Source organism: Copadichromis virginalis, linkage group LG5 (assembly GCF_057382275.1).
Source record: "Copadichromis virginalis isolate Kocher_CV1m ecotype Utaka linkage group LG5, C_Virginalis_male_GT1.1, whole genome shotgun sequence".
In the NCBI taxonomy this organism is placed as follows: Eukaryota; Metazoa; Chordata; class Actinopteri; order Cichliformes; family Cichlidae; genus Copadichromis; species Copadichromis virginalis.
The window spans coordinates 16,234,909-16,257,934 of record NC_140622.1 but is presented as its reverse complement, the minus strand read 5'-3'; the positions used below and the strand labels follow the sequence as shown (position 1 = coordinate 16,257,934).

General features: G+C 40.5%; 1 protein-coding gene across 3 annotated transcripts in view; it reads left to right on the top strand.

Moving 5' to 3' along the window:
* The window catches only part of dlgap4b (discs, large (Drosophila) homolog-associated protein 4b), a 146,184-nt gene that overhangs the window by 117,399 nt on the left and 5,759 nt on the right, over positions 1–23,026 (top strand). The window contains exons 4-13 of one of the 3 annotated variants that reach the window (XM_085456214.1): positions 500–1,812; positions 1,990–2,204; positions 3,460–3,561; positions 4,288–4,432; positions 5,574–5,829; positions 6,125–6,277; positions 15,904–16,343; positions 16,956–17,044; positions 18,377–18,849; positions 20,987–21,078. In XM_085456214.1, coding sequence (XP_085312340.1) covers positions 568–1,812; positions 1,990–2,204; positions 3,460–3,561; positions 4,288–4,432; positions 5,574–5,829; positions 6,125–6,277; positions 15,904–16,343; positions 16,956–17,044; positions 18,377–18,849; positions 20,987–21,078 — 3,210 coding nt within the window. In that variant the 5' untranslated portion in view covers positions 500–567. The remainder of the gene's footprint in view (positions 1–499; positions 1,813–1,989; positions 2,205–3,459; positions 3,562–4,287; positions 4,433–5,573; positions 5,830–6,124; positions 6,278–15,903; positions 16,344–16,955; positions 17,045–18,376; positions 18,850–20,986; positions 21,079–23,026) is intronic. The other 2 variants (XM_085456213.1, XM_085456212.1) reach the window with 2 other exon arrangements.

Here is a 23,026-nt window from a genome sequence, read left to right as displayed (position 1 = left end):
ATTTGTTTGTGGGTGCTCATGAAAGGAAATGTTTGTGCAATGATGATTGACCTTTTTTTCTGAATGTGATTAGGCAGAAAAAGGAGATATTTGTTCGCTGGCAGCTGCAAAGACCCACATAAATGCAGAGGCGTCTCGAGGAACTCAGCGCTGTCAGCAGTTTTTCTCCTACTGATAATCTATGCCCTGACCCACAAGCTACTGCGCGCCTTTGTTTAACGTGTTGTTTTTCTATCCATTTCTAGCATTTTAACACAGATGTTCACTGTGGGAGACAGTGGGAAGCTGGCTCATTCACTGTACAGACAAAAAAATGCCTTCCAGCTACTCTGTTTTAGTCTGGTTTAGCACAGAAGTGGGCGTATTTGTGTGGCCAAGCTGATATGGATGGTTGAGTTTGAGTGTTTGTGTTATGTGTTTTGTATAGTGCTGTATTAATCAGCTCTTAAACCTTTTTCCTTCTGTCTTTTTTGTTGGGTTGTTTGTCTCTCTTTTTTAGGAAATATCTTCAAAAGAATCTCTCTTCTGGCCTGGAGGTCTTCTAGAGGGTTGGACCTCCTCGCCATCATGAAAGGCTTAGGGACCAACCGCAGCAGACACCTGTCTGATTCCTGCGACACTTCTGCAGACCATTCAGAGGCCCTCTTTTCTCATAAGACCACCACACTTCCTCGCAGCCCTTACTTGCTGAGTCCCACAATGGACCACTATGGCACCATGGACCCCCACCTTTACTCTTCAGCCAACCCAAGCTCCCTTCCACCAGAATGCATGCTGCCCCTCAACAACCAGCTGTCCAACAGCAGCACCTTTCCTGGGATTCACTACAACTCCTATGACCAGTCTGATTTTTCTCCTCCTGGGGACAGTATCGGAGGAATAAGCACAGGGACCATGGGGACCTCCATGTCCATGGGCATGGGGACGGGAATGGGCATGGGCATGGGGACGGGAATGGGCATGGGCATGGCAGGGCTGAGCGCACGAACACCTATGATTACAAGTGGCTCAGCAACAATATCACATCATATGACCAAGAACCAGACCCCACCAAGTCTGCTTGAGTTTGATAAACAGTTACCTGGCGGCCGTGATGGATTCAGCACATTGCAGTTTCACCGAACATCTGCTGCTGCTGCTGCCAAGCAGCGTACGGACAGTCCTGGTCGTATTCGTTACATGCTGCACTCAGTGCAGAAGCTCTTTGCGAAGTCGCAGTCCCTGGAGAGCCACAACATGAAAGGAAATGTTAACGGACGGTCGACCGGCAGTGGAGGAGGTTCATCTAGTACGGAGGATGGAGGGAAGCACAATCGCAGAGCCAAAAGTAAAGATCGGGGTACAAAATCAGAAGCAACTGCCAAGCGACGGCCACGCTCCAACATGTCGGGTTACTGGAGCTCGGACGATCTGGACAGCAGCGATTTGAGCAGCTACCACAACACCATGGCCATGATGACTCTCGGGCGTCCATCTGGCCCCGACAGCCACGGGGGGCAGAACAGATACATCCACAGTGGCTACAACACTATCAGCTCATCTAAAAGCAGCAGTGACTTAAAGTATCAGGCACTTCCTGGGCCAGGGGGTGGAGGAGGTGGTGGATTAAGTGGACTAGGTGGATTAAGTGGACCAGGAGGTTTGATGATGAATGATAGTGACTATATGAAAGGAGGGTCATGGTCCACATTAACCATGGGTCAACCAAGACAGGTTATTCAGAAGGGCTCAGCTACACTGGACAGGTCCATGCTCAAATCCAAGTCCTGTCAACAAGAACTAACCTGCAACTACCTACAGGTTGGAAGAAGGGTGAGTAGCCCACAAAGTAGAGTGGATAAAAAATTATATTCTGTCTATTTGTTGAGTGTTTACTGTATGTTTATATAAGCTATTACCATCAAGGGAAACACTTCAGTGCTTAGATAACAACATAGATCGTTAAAAACTGACTGAAGACTCATTTTGTTCACTTAATGGTGGCTATAGGGTGACTGGAGCAGCTCATTAGGTCACAGTGGGGGTGCCAATGAAATCCCATGCCGGCGGATGCGGAGTGGTAGCTATGTGAAGGCAATGGGAGACATGGAAGACAGCGATGACTCTGAGGGAAGTCCCAAACCCTCACCAAAAACTGCTGCTCGGCGTCAGAGCTACCTCAGGGCTACCCAGCAGTCTCTGAGTGACCAGTTTCCCCCACGCAAGTAAGGGCACAAACTGAACTATGGTTTATTACACATTAGCATAAACAATAAGGGAGAAACCCTTTACATACAAACAAGGATCAAAGAAGAAGAAAGCGTATGGTTACCATTCATGAGAACAACTAGAAACCATGTCTGTTTCTACAGTCATGATAAGCTGAGAAAAATACAACATGTTGTTTTTAATGCATGACTATAGTCAGAAGAAAAGTTACTGATTGGCCCTTTAAAATGTATGTAGCCCCCCCCCCCCAAAAAAAAAATCTGCTGATTTTCAGAGAACGCCCAAAACACTTATTAGAACACACTGTTATAAATACTGATTGGCAAAAGCTCTTAACAATCAAACAACAGTAAAAAAAAAAGCCTCAGCCTCAGAACAGACACACACACACAAGTGCACACGTGTACACACAGTCCACGCTGCGCTTACTCACGCATAGAAGTGGTGTCAGACTCCCTGCTGCTGTCCACATGTCACTCTTACTATCATACCTCAGCTGTGATTTACCTACATATTATTGGCCATAGAAAGCGTCACTAAGATAATACGCTATACAATAGTGCAGTTTACACAATACGACACTGAGTTTTGCTTGCGTTCAGCCAGTAAATCAGCACAAATCAGCCCAATCGCTTTGACTAAGTGGGATTGTGGCTCACTTGCCTCTGAGTGACATGGTTTCTGGAGCAAAGCATTGCACAATGTGTGATGCAAGCACAGTGGGACATTGCTAATTGACTGTGCCTTTTCATGCAAGGCCAGAAAATATAGTCATATTGTTTCATTTTTATCCACAGCGATGTTACACTAATTTAAGCCACAGCTGTCATGCTTTCTAATGTATAATCAACTTTTCAAATATTGACTTGTTAGAGAAATGTATGAAATTTTAATACCCCGCGATAACATCTTTTCCCCCAGATTATCATGCTTTGACAAACTTTAGTGTATTTTGGGCTTGTTTTTGTCAGTGTCTATTACATTCAGATACATACATGACACAAACCTTGATGCAATAATGTGTTGTATAGTTTCCTTTTGAGGTATCTTATGATTCTGGTTGGATCAGAGGCAGGTTGGGGGGGGGGGGGGGTGTTGATAATCATGGGCACAGCTTACCTACCAAACACACCGAGCAATTTAAAAATCTAGAATTACGCTTGAATGACTTATCCTAATACCCCCCTGCTAATTCCTGATCGTCCAACCCTACTTTCTTCCGTTCTGCGCCTACCTGATTGGCGTGAGCAGCAGAACCCTGGAATACACCTTTTTGCAAGGGGAGCTAGATGCCCTGTGGTCTCCACTCCACAGTGTGTCCTCTCTGCACCAGCTGGGCAGGTCAATGAGCAGGTTAGTGATAGGTCTGCAAGTCACTTCTCAGGGGCGCGGTGCAGAACACTTCAGATCGGATTGGTCTATGATCAGTGACTTTGCACTGCCCCCCTCAGATGTCTGAAAGTGGAAACTCCAAATGCAAAAATTCATGTCCTGCTGCCAACAACTGCTAACCTCCCGTAAGCTTGTAAATACCATCTGTCCAGTGCTTTTAGGTGGAAAGTAGCTTCAACACTATTCAAATTAGGGAATGAGGGGGACATCTGTGTCCATACACTTTGCCATGGCATTTTACTGCCATGTCACTATCACTGTGTGCCAACAAAGAACATGTATAACATACTATTTTTAGCTTAATAAAAACCTAAACATGTTTTGTCTTGGCACCATGATGGCATAGAACGCTGTGCACTGTACATGCCTCGCCTGACATCATTGGCTTTGCATGCTGGGATGCTAAAATGACTAATGCTAAAATTAGATGAAACAGAGATGAGATTTGGAGCATCAAAGTGGGAATTAAAGGGATGACTTCAATAATAAACTTGTCCTCCTTTTATCTCTCTTTCAATTTCTGGTTTTGCTGGTCACTCATTTTCTCCCTTGATCAAAGTTTTCCCTTCTGCCTCTCTGTCATCGTGCATTAGCAACAGCATATCCTGTTTACAATCATTTTCCATCAGTTTTTCTACTTAGACTTCATATCCCTAAAGGATATCTTTTGGTTACTTCCCTTCCCAGCTGTCTTCCAGCTCTCAGAGAGTTCTCCAATAATCGCAGCCTAGACAACCTAGACTGTATCGGGAGTATAGGCTCATCTTTGCCACCATGGGACGACGATGACTTCAGCCAGGCTTGCAGTACCTTGGGCAGGCGCATGGGACAGGTCAGTGTTTTCCTGGAAGACTGACAGGGAAAATGTGGCGTCTCTTATCTTTCAGAGGTTAAAAAAATGTTTTCCATTTCTGCCTGTGTCTCATTTGCTTCCATTATCTTCCTAATGAGTTCCGAGTGCATTTGTTCTCGATCATAATTTACATCATTTGGCTCCTGGCAAACTTTCTACTCTCACATCACCAGTCAAAGACCCTTTTGTCTGCCTCGAGCTACACTCGTTTACTTAGTATAATTTACATTTTCACAGATACAGCCCAAACGGCTGTAATAAAACGAGCTCCCAGCGAACAAAGATTCCCTATTTTCTGACTGCATCTCACTGATAGTTTAAATTTCCAGTTCGTCCACTTACATAAGAACTATTAGCCTCCCAATGTCAAGGTCGGTGAGATGATGAACAACTGTGCAGCGTGGCTCTGATCTTCCTCAGTGAAATGAGGCAGTGCAGGCTATTAGTACAGGATTTACAGCCAATCTCCGACAGCTCACTCACTGCATTACAACACATTCGCCCAGTATATCAATTTAGGGATTGAACTTACATGCACAGTAGCGAGCCATGCAAATTCATTATGCATTATATTTTTAACTTAGTGATGTACTTTTTCCAGAGCAGAAAAATTCAAATTACCTGAAACATTTACATGATTGTGCCAATGTGTGCTGACACTCACCTTTAGAAAAGTCAGAGCAAAAGATGAATTTATATGAGCATTGAGTCACTACATGAAAAAAGTCACATCTGTTGCCTTATTGTTTGTTTGTTTTTGTTTGTTTCTTTGTTTTTAGCATTATTGTTGTACAGTTTTATGTGAGGAAAAAAATTTAAATAACGGTGCAGATCACTAGAAGAAAAAATAACTTTAATGCATACAAATGTAGCCTATAAAGTAAATCAGTCTAAATATATCATTATTGGACATCATAAAAATGCATTTATAGCAAATTCGACATACCCTTAACCATACACACATTTGCACAAGTGCACACATTTGGTGGTTTTACTGCACATCCAGAGGCTACTCCTAGCAGCTACTTTCAAGGCAGCCGCCTTGAGTGCGAGGAGCAGCTTCAGTGAACAAAATAACTACTGCTACATCTTGTTTTGTTTTGTTTTTCCTTCACTCTAGCTACGAGACCTAGAAAGGAGCCATCATTATGAAGACCGCAGCTCAGATTCTACATTTAGAGATTCCCGTTCCCATTCTCAGGACAACTCAGAGCCTCCAGACCTACCCATGCCAACGTGCTTCCGATCCCGCAGCCACAGCTACCTGAGAGCCATCCAGGCTGGCTGTTCCCAAGACGACGAAGTTGCATCCATTGACTCGGGCTGCTCTCCGCCTCCCATTGACACCACGGTTCGCACCTACAGCACCAGCACTGGTAAGTCCCAGACTGAAAAACTGATGGTAAATTGCAGATTTTTTATAAAACAATATAGGAAGAGTCATTGCCACAAAGCACAGTAATGTGTTCCCAAACTGATAAAACCATTTTCTTTCACTCCTTTTCAAGTGTGACACAATCACATGAGCCCAAATTCTTTGCTTTGCTTTGTGTTTTCCATGGTAGTAGTTTGAATGTTCATTATAACCTTGGTCTTTGGCGAGCAACTGATCCTCCAGCATGCACGCAGCGTTACATGCAGCTCAAATGCAGCCTTTTTTGCCCATGCTAGACGAACTTTCTGGACAATGGAAGACATGGAAAGAACAGTTTGGCTCTTACCTGAGAGCCACAGGCTTGGACAAAGAACCAAAGGAGAAACAACTTGCAATTTTTCTTCAGCGTTTTGGGACAGACAGACCACACATCCTACCCCCACGCACAGGTAACAACGTGAAACCAACCCCTTTCCCCCCTAAAATCATTCTATCCATTTACCACTTCATGAACTACAAAGAAAAATAAATAAATAAAATGTTTATCAGTACAAATATAAAGTTGTCAAACTGCTGGACAGAGACTAGATTAAAATCATACTCTAAGTATACATTACTGTGTAACTTGTGATTACAGGACATGGTAGCACAAGAAGACAGTGAGCAGTTTGTTTGCTAACCTAACTTTTAATTTCACCGGAATGTTTTACTGGTTGTTGACATCTCAGTGGCCCCTGATGCATATTCCTAGGCTATGGGTTACTATTAAAAAACAAACAAACGAACAAACAAAAAAAACATCCACTTTGTGGCGCTCTTCACACAGTGTGTAAGTCACAGACCACATGCTGCCTTCATGGTAATGAAACTTTTCAGTGCTACTTGGGGATTATTCTGTAGCTTCAGTCTACATATTTTAACCAAGGATTTGTTTTTTGTTTTTTTAATTAAACGTGTTTACTTGTGCATAAACACAATAGGAAAAATTAGCTTGTCTATTGTTTTGTTTTTCAAAAAATATTGCATTAAAACTTACAAAAATTAAAATTACATTTGAGAAATTAAATCCAATTTAATTTCTGATTATCAGAGTTTAGAGTGTAGACATCAGATAGAGTTGCTTTTTTTGTTGTATAAGAAGCAATCAGATATTTTTCTTAAAAGGGTCTTTGTTGCAGTTATACTAATACTTAATTTACTTGTGCAAAATTTAAGGCATTATGAATATGGTTGTGTAAAGTATATTTAATGTCCAAAAGTGTCTAGAATTGCATTTTAGAGCAGTGGAACAGAATTAAAACTAACACTTTCATTGGCAGCAAGCCTGTGATCTTGCAAAACTTTACAGTTAGAAAAAGAAAATTTCATTTTAGATCTAATTTTATTTCAGTTGTTGTTATCCTTACTGTATTTTTTTATGTCTGAATTTTAAAAAATAAAATAAAATAAAATAATTTTTAAAAGTTGTAGGACCTTGCCGATGCTATTATTAGCATTTAAAAATGGGGGGAGAGAAAGGAAAAGAAAAAAGCTTTTGGTATTCTGACGGTGGTGATAGAATGTCCGAGGTGCTCCTGAAGGCATCAAGTAGAGCTGCCACCACGCCTCCCTGGAGCTCAGAGAGACGCTCCAAACAAAAGGCAACAAAACCCGGCTTTTCGTTTCCACAGGCGTGACAGGTAGTGCGTGTCGACAGCTGTCATTGAAACAATCTAAGTCTTTACTCAAGACACTTCGTGTGTGTTTTTGACTGCGCTGTGAGAACAGGGTAAGTAAACTAACCGTTCTCAGCTTACTGTTTACACGTTATCATCAATTAAGCTCAAGTTTGGTGTCCCGGCTTGTTCGGTGACAGGATGACGTTTAGCTGTTGCCCACGGAAACGGACGTATGCTTTGTGGTGTTAGGACGATAATTGAGCATTCCCGTTGATAGTTTGTGCTGGTGTTTCTGAGCATAAGTCTAAGTGGACGGCTAAATGTATTCACTTGTCTTCATTAAAATTGGCCTGCACAGGGGGATTCCACACATGTGCAATAACACTAAGTGCAATAATCTTTTCTGGCATCGTTGTATTTTTACTCAGTTGTATATAGCATTCGTATTCTATTTTTATCTTATTGTATATTTTTATTCTATTTTATTCTACTGTATATAGTATATTATTTTATTCTATTCTGTACAGCTGTGTACTGTATTTATTCTTATTGTATTCTAATTTTTGCGTCATAACTTTTGCACTGTCCACTTCCTGCTGTGACAAAACAAATTTCCCACGTGTGGGACTAATAAAGGTTATCTTATCTTATCTTATCTTATTATTTAAGGGCTGCCCCAATATTCGCCCAAATGTTGGTCTAGAGCCCTTTTCAGGTTACATTTAAGGTTCTGCAGTTTTGTAACTGTGAAAAATCTCTGTGTCCTGATGATGGTTTCGATGACAAGGGAGTGGTGGTCATGGTTACAGGCAGTGTTGTGTGTTTCTTGTGATGTTAATGGATTAAACTGTACATAATCCATACTTTGCTGATAAACCCAGCATCACAGTTCACCTCATGCTGTTTCTGAACCATCAGTGTCACTTGAACCAGTTGTTGTTACTGATCCAGTGTTTATATTGGTTTCGGCTGAGCTGGAGCTGTCATCCACTATGTTCAGTCTTTCCAGTCTTTATTGAGAATGTGGTTGTGTCCTGGTTTATTAAATAAGCATTTTGGGATGAAGATTAGTGTCTTCTTTAGTAAAGTTGTGTACCCTTTAACATGATGGATTATATGCTGGATTATAGCTGGTGTGCTGGTATCTTAAGGCTTTGGTTTTTACCTTGTTGTGTGCTTAATTATTTAATTACTATTGCAATATTCTCCCTGAGGGGGAACTTTAACTCACTCAAGCTTCTAAAACGAATTGATCAAATGTTCCAAACCCGATGTTGGTAAATGCCCTTCAAACAGTGGTAGCTTTGTGGGAACTACCAAATAGTAAAAAGCTATTTAGAGAAAGGAGATTGCTGTTTGTCCTGTAGCACATGTCCCATTTTTCTTTTCTCTCAGTTTGGGATTTATTCTTTATTCTTTAGTTAAGGTTTAATAAATTGGGATGGTTTTTAAAACTGATTTATATCCTCCTAAAACCTCAGCAATTCTTTTTTTTGTCCTCTGTTAGGGATATGAGTCTAAGACCTCTACATCAAGCACCATGAATGCAATCTATACGAGTCCTACTTTACTGTCAAGATGACATCCTGGTCTTTCTATTGATCCCAATTTGTTCTCTGTCAATTAAATTTCAATCATACTGAAAACTGGTTGAAATAATTTTTTTGGATGAAACATGAAAACAGGACAATACTGACTGAGACCACCAAAGAGGTGGTCCTCAAGCTACATCAAGCTGAAAATGGGCAACCAGGTGCTTTTAAATAAATAAATAAATAAATGTCAAAGCACACAAACCACCTGCAAAGGTTTATCTCTGAAGGTAGCATAAAAACCAAACATTAAAAACACCAGCTTAAATCATTCTTCAGCATATCTGTGTTCACAGCATGACTCAGATAACCTATGCTCTAAATTTACTGGCTCCTAGTTATAGATCGAGACAGATTCTTCAAGCTTACTCACTCCAGAGTAATACTTGATCTTCATGCCTCAGATAAGGACGGAAAGAATAAAGCCTTCTGAAAGGTAATGTAACAAGGCTGCCTCATTCTGCTGATGCAATAGAAATTTCCTTCACAGGCCAGTGTCTTGTGCGGCAGAGCCCTACTTTTTACAGAAATTCTTATCCATACAGTGGGGGAAATAATTATTTGATCCAGTACTGAATTTGTAAGTTAGCTCGCTTCCAAAGAAAGGAGCAGTCTCTAATTTTTATGGTAGTTTTATTTTTAAAGGAGAGAGACAGAATATCAACCAAAAATCCAGAAAAAAAACATCAAATAAAAGTTACAAACATGTCGTTGAATGAAACAAGTATTTGTTCGCCTACAACGCAGCCACAATTCTGGCTCCCAAAATTTCTCTATATGCTCACGTGACAAACAATTTACAGTATATTACAGATACTACTAATCTCAACTTGTTTTGTGTACAAAGCACTTCTGTCAACAGAATCAATTTCTTCCATTCCAACCTTTCCGCCAAAGTGGGAAAGACTAAAGAGGTGTCAGAGTATGTCATGGGAACGCAAGACCATCAACAATGATGAGAACGTGACAACTGCTCGTGCGATTATTCAGAACTGGAAGAAATATAAAATCGGTCACAATCATGCAAAATTTTTCCTCGTAGGGTGAAGATGATTATGAGAAAGATGGTGGATCAGCCAAAAAACACATGAGAGGAGCTTGTTAGTGATCTGAAGATAGTTAGGACCTCAGTCACCAAGAACACCATCGCTAACGCACTATACTACATAGGAATGTAGTACTATAAGTTTCTCCTGCTCAAGAAGTTTGACAGTGAACATCTAAATAATTCAGTGAAAATTTGGCAGAAAGTGCTGTGGTCAGATGAAACTAAAATCGAGCTCTTTGGCACCAACTTGACCCGTCGTGTTTGAAGGAAAAGAAATGCTGAGTGCGATCCAACGAACACCATCCCCGCAGTCAAGCAGGGAGATGGAAACATCGTTTAGAGCTATTTTTCTCTTAAGGGTACAGGATAACTTCACCGCACTGGTGGTTGAGAAAACTGCCATAACTAATAGAGACTGTTAACCTCATTGTAAGTGAGCAAACCTACAAATTGAGCAGCAGATGAAATAATTATTTCCCACACCGCTATTGTGTCTCAATTGAAGATTAATCTAATTTTTTTTTAACAACAACAACAATTGATGCAGCATGTTGCTTTCAACCATAATGCTGAAATTATCTAAAAAAATCTAGATATCAAAACATTTTTTCAGCAATCTACTTTTTTTCTCTCTCTCCTTTGTTAATTTTTTTACTCCAAAGACCAGCTATATGTTTTTAATTCAGTGCATCCCTGTTGAGGGTTATTTTGTGTAACTAAAAGGCAGCAGTTTTTTGGCTTCATGTCTGTTTTGTAGCTCTTTTCTGCAGTTCTGAACAAAAGCTTAGGGTTAGAAAGAGCTGGCTGCACTTTTGTTATACGATTTTAAAATAAGATGTTTCTGTTTCCACAGCTGTGTATGCCTGTGTGGCTGAAATCTTTAACCTAAGCAAGTACAGGAGACAGTCTGATGAGAGAATGTGCTACTTGCTGTTCCTCTGTTGTTAATGCGTTTCTGCACTGCACTCTTTCTGATAGCAACAGCTAGGGCTGCTCAATTAATCGAATTTTAATCACGATTACGATCTGGGCTTTCAACGATCATTAAAAATGACTGAGCCGATTATTAGCCCCTCCCTCATTTATCCGCGACACCTTAAAGGCCGTTCCGTGAAAATATTGTCGGGCATAAACCGTCCGTGGCGCAAAAAAGGGTGGAGACCGCTGATTAAGAGGACCCGAGGGAAGCTCGGAAAGCTATAGTTATTTGGAGAGGAGAGTGACTGCCGTTGGTTGAAAAGAGTTTAAAAAAAAAAAAAAAACTTCAGTGGTGTTGCACACCATTTTATATTATTTTTTTAAAGTCATTGTTAACCCTTTAAAGCCGGTCAGAGCAGCACGCTCCGTTTTGCGTAACTATTTTTAAATCCCTGTAGAACCTGAACCGTGTAAGCTAGCGCAATAATTTGTTTTGCATATGAAACCGGAGGAGTTGTACTTACATCTGATGCCATCAGCTTGTCCTCGGTCACGGTTTCGTTCCACATATAGCTTTGCAAAAATTGCATAAAAAGCGCTTGCAGGAACAAAAACATAATATTCCAGAAACACGCTTTGCCGTTCCTATCAGCTGTTCGTAACACTTCCCACAGTGAAAATGATGCACATGCTGTTTTCTTTGCAAATTTGCATCATAGGATTGTTTTTTGTTTTTCCTGCAGTATATAAAAATTGCTGTATCTCCAAAATAAAACTATGAAGACACTCAAAATAAATTTCCTGTGGTGGGAAACTATTTTTTGCAACTTTATTGTATTTAAAGTTTTGAGGGATAAGCCTCTTAAATTTCTCCAAGTAGAAATATATGTAAACAAAACAAAAGTGATTTTCAATTTTTTTTTTTGTAGTTTATTGCACTTTTTTGCAATTTATGTAATTACTATGCACTTAATGCATACATATTATTAAAATATGGGCTATAACAGTTGTATTGATGTATAGCAACTTGAAATGCTCCCACAAATGGCACTACAGCATGTAAAAAAATAATATAAGCTCTGGTGGACTTGGTTCTATAGTAGGTCTTAAAGGGTTAAATAAATATCGTCAAATAATCGTGATCTCAATTTCAGTGAAAATAATCGTGATTATCATTTTTGCCATAATCGAGCAGCCCTAGCAACAGGCTTTCTACATCTGTTTTCTGTGCTATCATACAGTTGACTTTTTACACTTTGCTCATTAAGCTGTATGAACAACAGTGGATTGTGTGGGTAAACTCTAGACTTGTTAAAAACCGGTTGTGTCACTCGTGTGGTTATGGATGCCATTGCTAATCTGTATGTGGAGGAATCTGCAGTCTCGTGGGAACACTGTGGCAGCGACGGTGCTCAAAAAGACACGGGAAAAAATGTTTGACAGTTTGTCAAGTAGACACAAGGTTCGACACAAGGCCTTCCTACCCACTGCCCATCTAAAATATACAGTCTTTGGAATTAATGTTATTTATTCGACAACATACTGATTGTATTTGAGTGTCCCGTTTGTTGTGCGCAGCTCTGCTGATTTATCTCCTGACTAATCTCAGAGGCAGATGTCAGTTATGACAGTTACGTGAGTAAAGCAGATTCGGCGGCATTAAGAGTTAAGAGGGTGAATTCTGGTCAGATGACGAAAGCGTGATGTGACACTTGGAGATCTGCGGGGCAGGTGTCCAAAGACAGACATGCACACTATCTATGCCCTCTAACACCTCGTCACGGTGACAGTTACCCCGCACGCTGGGATGCATTAGTAGTGCCAGCGCACCACATCACACGCTGTGCTCTGCCTAGTGTCTAACTCGCGTTAGAAAAAGGAGAGGAAACGTGGACTTTTCAGCTGTATCAGCGAGGATGTTGGTCATTCTTGGTGGATAGTGACGTGTTTATTAATGCTGTCATTGTTCAGGCTTCTCTGGAATGTCATCTTGAGTGCATCGCTGTTTAGTGTCACAGCGGGGACAAAGGGCAGCAGTCACAAGCGAGACTTCTTGGCTGTTGACAGGTATTAGTCTGTCAGTAGGAAGTATTGTATTTTCGATTTTTCCAGACGTTTATCTTCACAGTCCTGAATTACTCCATACAGACTTTTTTGTGCTATTAAATAAAGTAACAGCACTGTTTTTAGATTGGAAAAAGAACTCTCTGTATTCATACATCTTGGACTGCCAGAAGGACCTTAGATCTAGTGACAGTCCAGTACTTCAGGCTGGTAACTGACAGCAAATTGACAAAATTGACTCGCACTTTATCAGATTAAACTGACTCAATAATATGTACAAGGTCAGATGAGCTGTGAGTGTGTGTATGTGAGTGTTTGGAGGTAAAGATAAGGAGCAGAGTGAACAAATGACCCTTTTGTTAGTGATTCAGAGCAGCTCACATGTTTGCTGCAGGGCTTTTTAAAAACCCTTCTTGGAATTTTGACCGCAGCTTTCAGTGAAACCTGATGAAGCATAAAAAATGTTGAATGGAGTTCACCAGATGCTGTTGTGTTGTTTCTTCTAATCTAAAATGTAAAATTTAGCACGTGACTATATGAATCTGTGATCATGTCCTGCTGTTGTGCCACGTTTTACACTTTGATTAAGTGGTAGTGAAGCTAAGCCTGACTATGATGTTAAATAGGCCAAGTTTAAATTTATATTAAGGCGTTATATATTATATCTAATGCATGAGTTTTTGTGACTTTTTGAGACTTTCACATCATCAGTGTGCTTTTAACAAATCTGATACAATTAAAACTCATATATGCAAATATTTACTTGATTTTATTTTATTTTATCAGAACGTAAAATAAAGTAAACAGTCTCATTTAAAAAAAATTGAATTTTCTGGCAATTATTTCATGGTTCAGGCTTTAAAAGGTAAGTTTCTTCTCTCAACTTCAAAGGCTCTTCTCAGTGCCAACTCTCTTCCGTGGTTTTTTCCTCATTCCTCTGTTTTTCCTCATGTGATGTCAAATAAATCATCTATTTGAGGGATTACACAGCAACCAAAGGGTTTACAGTGCTACAGTAACATTCCCTGTTTAGATTAGACATTTTTAGTGGTACTCCATCGCACTCTGCCATTACTGTGTGTGTAGCATGAGGGGAATAGTGGTCTCTTCTACAGAGTCCTTGTGTTTAAACGAACTATAGAAGCCTGTGAGTGTGTTTACATGATCTTAATGGGAATCTGTAGCCTGACTGAACATCTATATAGCTTGTGATTGATGACTGGATTATACGCAGCTCCAGAATGGCCAAATGTTCTATTCTTAAAAAGATTTATATCACAAATTCTTCTTCTGATTTTACTAATATAGATCAGAGGGAAATGAAAGCTATAAAGAAAACTGAATGAATGGCCATGCTAGCATTGAATCATTGTGGTCTAATAGGCAGAGGGCAGACGTTGGTATGAGCTGGAAAATCTGCTTTTTATATTGCGTGATGGTCTCATGTTGTGTGGATTTCATGTAAACTAACACAAACTGTTACCAGTATAAGGAGCTTGGCTTGAGAATTTTAACCCCTGTATATGGTACGCTGCCATGTGACCATGAAACTGGAGCATTGCGACGCGGTGGAGTATTAACACACAGCTAGCATATTTGTTTTGTTGGTGCAGCATTGAACATGTCAAAGCGTACAGACGCGAGCCCCTTTCAGATGAGCGCTTCTTTCCATTGATCTGATGGCATCTGAACGCGTCGGCCTAGATGAGCGTCTGACTGGGCACTCTGGTTACTTTTCGCCACGGCAATCTAACTCGCTCAGTCAGAGTGTGAGGTGCGGAGGGAGCTACTGTGTCACATGCAGCACACACACGCTTACATTGATTTAGTTACTGAGATCGATATTAACATGTATAGTTACACTTAATGAGTTAATGCTTACAGTTTTCATTAATATAGGTGCAAAAAGTATTTTCTCACGAGTGCAATGGTGCTCTCCACCACTGTCACTGATGTATCTGACAGAACATTAAAAGTGACCTGTGTCAGGGTCACTGCAAAAAGCTTATGTATCCCATGTTTGAAAAGCCCAGCTGCTTGCTTTTTTTGTGTCTTGCCAAATTGACATTTATTACTCAACATGCTGTAACAACAAGCATAAATGCACTATTAAAGCTGGTGGAAAGAGAGAATATTTTACTTGTAAAGGTGTTGTAAAAATGTTAATTGCATGTTATCTCTTACTACACAGATTTTATTTGAGTGGTTTTCTCCCTCTTTTGTGCATACATTCTCTCTGCGTTATCTTTTATGACTGGAGGGCATTTTTGGACTGTCATTAGTGAGCACTGCAGATAAATCTATCTCCCTCAGCTGTTCTACCATATTTGGCTTTGAGTGTCAAGTGGCCAGCAATTGGTTTACTGATTTCATCACCTGTCTTGTGATTGAGTCTTTGAAGCACACGGGGTGTGTGTGATTTAATTTAGCAACCTTTATGGGATGATAAGTTTGTTCAATTTTCTGCCTGATTAGATTTTCCACTTAATGGGATGCTTCCCCAGTTCAGCTGTAGCTCCAGCTTTCATGCAACAGTGTCTCTGTGTGTTTATATGCAGCTGAAGAGTTTTGCTTTGGACATGTTGAGAAAAGTGATTAGCGAGTTCTTAGAACTACCCTGATAAACAAATGGGTAATGCAGTAAGCTGTTTGCAGTTCTACTTGTGCATTTTATTATCATTGATTCCTCCTTGTTTTGTGTTCACAATCCCTAGAAGTCACTGGCCAGTTCACTGAAACTCTTATTTATAATCCTTCTCTTCTAATTTCTCCCTCTCTGCTCTTTTCTCCTTCAGTCTCCTCGTGCATAACCACCTGTAAGAAAGCAGCTCCTCCACCAGTGCCACCCCGTACAACCTCCAAGCCCTACATCTCAGTGACCGTGCAGAGCAGCACAGAATCGGCCCAGGACAACTACTTGGACCAGCAGGACAGGAGGTCAGAGGTCAACAGCCAATCTAGCCACGCTCAAAGCAATTCTTCTGACAGCCTTGACAGCACCCGTGCCAACAGCCTGGCCCGGGGCATTCCCCGCCCTCCGCACATCATCCCCACTCCTATTGCTACCCCGAGAGAACCAATTGCCCCCGCTACTGCAAATGCTTCCACTGAGACAAGTGACTCTGTAGTCCAGCACGAACCCCTAAAATCGGGATTTAATAAAGGAAATCTTGCAGCAGAGGAGCCCCTAGTAGTCCCGGTGCCCAGGCGGAAACTTTCCTCCATTGGCATACAGGTACGACAGGGGTGGCTGTACCACTGTTGCACAGTTGTGTAGAAATCAGACGTTAACTACACATCTAACACAGCGCGGTGCCAATAGTCACATCCTTGACTGAAGTGTAACTCGTTTTGCCTGCTGAGCTTGAATCCAGGAAAAAGCTAATTTTGTTCATGATCTCTGTCTAAGTGTTTCCCATCAAACCTAAAAGTATGCCTGGAAGTTAAAGGTGTCATTACTGTGACTCTCGCCCTCTCATTACACCTGGCGAGAGCAATCTTTTTATTTATTTATTTTTTTTTTCTGTGGTATTGAAGCCAAACCACATATTTTTGCTTCACCTTCTTCTCACTTTCTGTTCTGAAGCGGAAATATTTTATCCATTTTCCAGATCCGGCTCTCAGTGACTCATTTAGAACAACCTTTGGTTTCGACATTGTATTGAAACCAAGCATAAATTATACAGGTTTTTTTTTCTTTTCAGTTTTTCCACTAGTGTTTTGTTTTGTCACTCTGGAATGCCAGCTAGTAGCCATTGCTCGGTGCCATATTAATTGATTCGTGATCGTAGTTTTGACAAAACATTTGACTATATTTTTGTTTGTGTCATTGTTCCTTACTTTTCAGGTGGACTGTATTCAGGAAGTTGCACGAGAAGAGACTCCTCCCCTGACCAGATTTCAATCAATTGGAGTACAGGTGGAGGACGGGTGGCAGTAAGTCCTCTTCCTGTCCTTTTAACAACGTGAGGAATTTATATTATAGCCACACATACTCCTCTGACTGTTCTTTCCCTTTCCAGGAGCTTTGTAGATGTTAAAACACCCTCATTGTCTTTGTGTGTTGTGTTTTCAACATTGAACCATATTCCTATAATGAATATTAACTACTCAAAGATCCCCCCCGGGCATGTTCAAATAAACAAAAATATTAATCATGTGTAATGTAATGGGGGGGATTAATTACTCACCTAGAAATTCTTAAAAGCCTCCTACATTGAATTCAAATTGTCAAATATGAAGCTATTTTTTGTCGTAATTGAAAAGTTTAATTGCTGGTTGTAAGGCTCCTCATTCATTACTTTCTGTGAGTGATAATTGTGCAGCAGACCCAAATTATCTTAGTTTGCTAAAGTCTGTCTTTTGAACTCAACTTGTAGCAAGTAAATGTGAAAATAGTCTTGAAGTGTTGGACTGTGAACATGCATAATGCAGTTAAATGTGAAATGTGCACACAATTTAAACTTGCCACAGGGTGATGACTCACACTTTTTCTACAGATTATATTCAAGTGCTGCAGACAGTCTGGAAAGTGCAGATTGAGTGTTTTACGCATTTATTAGGCGTGTATACAATCAGGTATCTTGTATAGTAAGTGACTGTCTGCTTTCTTGTCTCCTTACAGTCTTTTGCAAAGTGCTTGAATATAATCAAGATAACAGAGAACAGGGCAAATGCACGTCTGTCTCTGGCAGCTAGTTTTGGCTACGCACCGCGGGAAACTTTAAATATGTCTCTGTTTAATGTGTGGTTAAGATTCATTTGTTTGGTGCAGTGCATTCTGTGACCTGTTTGTATTTTGCTGGTATTGTGCTATGTGACTCTGTTATGTCAGTTTTGGTGCAATGATTCTGTCATTCTTCAGGGTTTTTTTTTCTCCCTCTTCTTTATGTTTCATTATTTGACTGAACGCAAACCTCCTTATGTTCATTTTCTGACTGATAACAGTAATGCTCAGTCATTGCATCCATCATATCTAATCAGCCTTAGAAAAACAAGAAGCTAGAGTTCCAATCCTCACAAATCATTTGATGCTGGTCTGAGTGCATCATAATGTATGCAAGGCCCAGACTCCATTATATCCTCTGTATTTATAATGTCTACATTAACCAGTGGAATTGGCTCACTGTTTAAACTAAGAAAGACCTGTTTGTTCCAGTAAGGAGTAAACAGGTTTTCTTTGTTAATGCTGTGCACATAAAATGTCACAATGTTCTTCTAATTATGAAAAAAGGCAAATTTATCACAGTGTCAAATACTTTTTTTCAGGCTCAGTCACTCCAGCAGCATGGCCTCAAAGCACGAAACAGACTCAGACACGCAGGACATCTCTATCATCTCCCATGTAATTAATGCCAAACCCACTGAGAAGAAAGTCATGGTCAATTGTGCCAGTCAGTCCATGAGCTCCCCTCCTGGACGAGACTCTTTAGACAGCGCCGACCCCACCTCTTCACCTCCACCTCCCAGGCAGATTCTCAACCGCTCCACCACAAGAAGCAGCTCTTCCTCTTTTTCGGAAAGTCTGGACCCAGCGTTGGACCCCTCTTCTCTTCCACCGCCAGACCCCTGGCTGGACAGCGGGAATAACAGCAGTGTCCCTCAGAGCGGAGGAGGGGGAACGCTGTGTCGGAGGGACGGCCAGTGGTTCTTGAAGCTACTGCAGGCCGAGACGGGACGCATGGAAGGCTGGTGCCAGCAGATGGAACAGGAAACCAAAGATAACCAGCTCTCAGAAGAGGGTAAGGATGGCAGGGTGCTCACTGTAACACAGTTTTCTCATTGTTTAAGTACCTCTGCCAGCTGGAGAAGGTTGCAGAATAGAAAAAGCATAAATCAGTTTACTTTGTTGTCTCAGATATGGTTTTGGTTGTGTTGACACATTTTGTTATTGTCTGGAACAGAGAGTGTTAAATTCACAGCAGAGCCTATGACTCCTGGGTATTGTTGTATACCACAATGGCAAAATTACAGGAAGAAAAGCAAAATTTCTCAGAAATAAACATGAACTAATTAAACCTCGTGACCATAAACCAAATTCACAAGTTCATTGCACTACCAGTGATAGTTTTGTGTGCAGTAACATAAAGGAAATTGTTTAAAAATTCATACGTAAATCAATCGGGACACACTCCTCAAAAACATCATAACCCTGCGATTGCTCTGGTTTCCTCCCACACTCCCAGAATAATAGACTGAGCTATGGTGGCCATAGTTTTATCGGTCACATAAACCTTAACTAAACAGTCAGTTTCTCCAGGTTAGCTCTGTGATGGGCTGGTGACCTGTCCTCTCCACTGCCCTAAGTTGAATGAATGGATGGCATATTCCAAAGATATTTAGGGTAATTGTGTCATGGCATATGTCTGTGTAGGTTCTCGTCCTGGTCATCGTTATTTAAGTAGATTAGAAAGAGCTTGAAAAGAAAAAAACTCAACTTTTTTGAGTTTATTAAAGACATTTCACCTCTTATCTCAAAAACTATGTTATGACATAGTTTGTCCAGTAGGATGCGCTCTTACTCTAGTATTTACAAGAGTCAGCAGGAGTAAGCAGAGTCTGCAGCACATGTAGTTGAGTCCACTTTACAGCTCAGCAGACCGTGGTGCAGAGGTGATTAGGGCTTTCATAGCAGGCTAAGTTGCTAACTGTGATCAGGAGTAGCTTTTTCATACATAAAAATGTTTTTAAGTAAAACATGTTTGTTCTTTATAGTTTTTCTTGCAGATAAAGTGGTTGCATATGTGTTACTGCATAGGGATCTTTTTCATTATAAGCTAGAGATACAAACACACAATTAAAACACGTTTTTTTTCCATTTAAAATTTGAAACTTTCTATCTATGGTTGACATAGCCATAATTTAAGCCAGAAAGTTCCAGAAAGAGCACGCCAAGGCTAAATGTCAAATCACTACCGAAGCGCTTCAGCTCTTCCAAACGTCTGTTGTTGTCTCGCTCCGGCACTTGGTGTGGAGCTCCGTTTATAGGGTCTTGCCTCAAGGCCTCTTCTCACTCTTATCAGAGTTGCACAGCATGGCAGGGATGAGGCGGTAATACCTGGGGTTACCGCACACAAACGGGCCTCTAATCTCCAGAATTACACAAATCTAGTCTGGACCTGATTAAACCCCCAGATTAGATTAATGCCTCCACATCAGCCTGTGGCATAGAGCAAATACACACAGTACACACAAGCAGGGCTGTAGGTGGTCAATATTCAGACAAGGCCCTTTCCTATATTTGACTATATATTTGACATATACTCAGAGGTGTGTGTGTGTGTGTGTGTGTGTGTGTGTGTGTGTGTGTGTGTGTGTGTGTGTGTGTGTGTGTGTGTGTGTGTGTGTGTGTGTGTGTGTTTTACAGTAAAATATTCAGGATTAAATCTGATGTCGAGCTGTTTTCCAGACCCAGGTGGCATAACACTATAATCATAAATAGTATAATACATTTGAAATGCAGTGATTGAATAGAAGCCGCAATTTTGTCAGGACAGATGTTTGTCCTGATTTTGACAAAGCAAAAGACTAGCATAGTAACAAGTGACAGACAGAAGGCTGGGGTATCTATATAGGCTTACATTCCTTTAAATAGAATCACAATGTCCAATACACTGTAATCCCCTTCATGACATCCTGTGGAGTCTGTTAGATTCACTGTTGCCTACACCTACGTCTAGACCCTAAAGTTTTGCTTTGTATGATAATGTTCTGCACCAAAGAAAAAAACCAGCAAGTGTTTACCCAGTGAGACCAACTGTATGCAGGTCAGTGTGTAAAGTGCCACTATGAATTCTGTCTCTACTTTAGGAGGTAGAAAGAAAGAAAAGAGAAAATCTTCAATGATTGTTACATTTTTTTTTCTTTCTCTCACTGTAGTGCTGGGGAAGATTCGCAGTGCAGTAGGAAGTGCCCAACTCCTAATGTCTCAGAAGTTTCAGCAGTTCCGGGGACTGTGTGAACAAAACTTGGTGTGTACATGGCCTTTCTGTGATGATTCCACTTTGCAGGCTCGCTCACGAGACTGAAAGTCCCAGCTAGTTTCTTGTACCCGTTACCAATTTGGGAATTTGTTGGGGTTTTTTGTGTGTCCACAGCAAGAACTGCTTGCTTTGATGATTACAAAAGCTATCGCACATATGACAACTAATCTGATATACAGCATATTAGGCCTACACAAAACAAGTCATTGGGATCAACCCACACAAAAGAAAAGGAGCTTAAAATAAAGAAATAAGCCCTTGTTTTAGTGAAAATGGCTATATACCGCATCCTTTACAACAAATGCTGCAAAGTAAGAAATATAGAGCGACTACGCGGTTTATCTAGAATATATGAATATAGATCACGGCAGTGATATAAAGCTGCATAAATGTAGTGCACAGAAAAAGAAGGCACAATCTAAAAGCCAGCCTTCCCCAAGCATTACAAGCAGTGGCTGTGTGAGAGTAAAAGATCTCAGAGCAGCCTTTACTTCATATCGGGCAGTATCTGCAGGTTTAATCAGCAGAATAAACATAGAGGGAACAGTTTGATTTGACACTAGATGCTGAGTGGTTGCCTTCTAGATCAAAGTACTGAATTTATCAACGTGGGAGTTGGAAATGTATGATGTTATTGAAATGACTAAACCGTGCTGCGATAGTAGTCCCTCCAGCTCAACAAAAAGAGTTAAGCTGTGATGTAGCTCCCTCTAGTGCTAAATATGAAAACAACAGCTTTTCTGTGCCATAACTCTTGCTGGTCAAAGCAGGCAGTGCTATTATGCAGCTTTTGTCCTCCTCCATTGATACTTTTTTTAAATTTAATAAGAAGATAAAACTCTTGAGAATTAAAATACCTTTTGTGATCGTGTGTTGGCCAAGAGAGGCAGCGGCTTAATCAGCAGAACATTACACACACAACAGGCACACATTTGCATTATAAAATAATGGAGGCTCCTGGTTTGTTCCTCAACATCCTAACCCATTTCCTGTTATCTGAGGGTGCCGGTTTGGGTCTTCTTCCAGACCTTGTCAAATTGGTGACATGTTTGAATAACTTGCATATGGTTGTTTGAGCTGATGATCTTGGAATCTGCATTGTCTACATATGACTCTCAATCTAAACTGTAAATAGCATTGTTGTAATTCAGCTAAACACATATTAGCAGCAGTTCTTTCAAGCCTCAAAGGAGGTTGGTTTAAAGCCAAAAGAAGGGGAAGGGTCTGTTATAGTTTAAAAGAAAAGAAAAAGGAGCAACCAAATAAGCTTTCCGGGTAAGAAACAGTGCTCATTTTAAAACCAAACCTACAGTCAGTGCTATCTACTTTCTAGTCAAACAGCTGAAGGCTTCCATGGACAGTGGTGGTTCCAGCTGTGGTGAAACTACAATACACTGAGGTCCTGAGGTTCCAGTGACAGACGGAGTGTGATGTAAAGAAACCATCCCACCAAGATGATGGCACATCATGGACATAGATACCGCCCTTTTACTTGCCAAGATCATCTCAAATAGATTTAGCCAACTTTTACATTTTCAGTGGTTAATTTTATTTGTATTTATTTATTTTTCATATAAAATTTGTTTTCCATTTTCACACATGCATCATATTCCTGGACAAGACTTCTCTGGTACACTGAAAAGGTTGAAAACAGGCAAATTTGTCAGAATCCTTCTTTTTTGGAGCTTTAGAGGCTACACCGTGATAGCAGGAAAACAAACTAACCCATAACCAGAATGAGTTTGATTCACATTCTGGACAAAAACTCCAAACTCCAAAAAGAAGTTAAGTTGTTTGGGCTTAAGGGTAGTAATAAAAAAAGAAAAAAGAAAAAACAGTTTTATTTTTAACAAGGTTTCATCAGCTGTGTAACACTTTGTACACTTACGCTTGACTGCAGTCAGCTTTTATATCTCATGATTCTTTTCTCATTGTA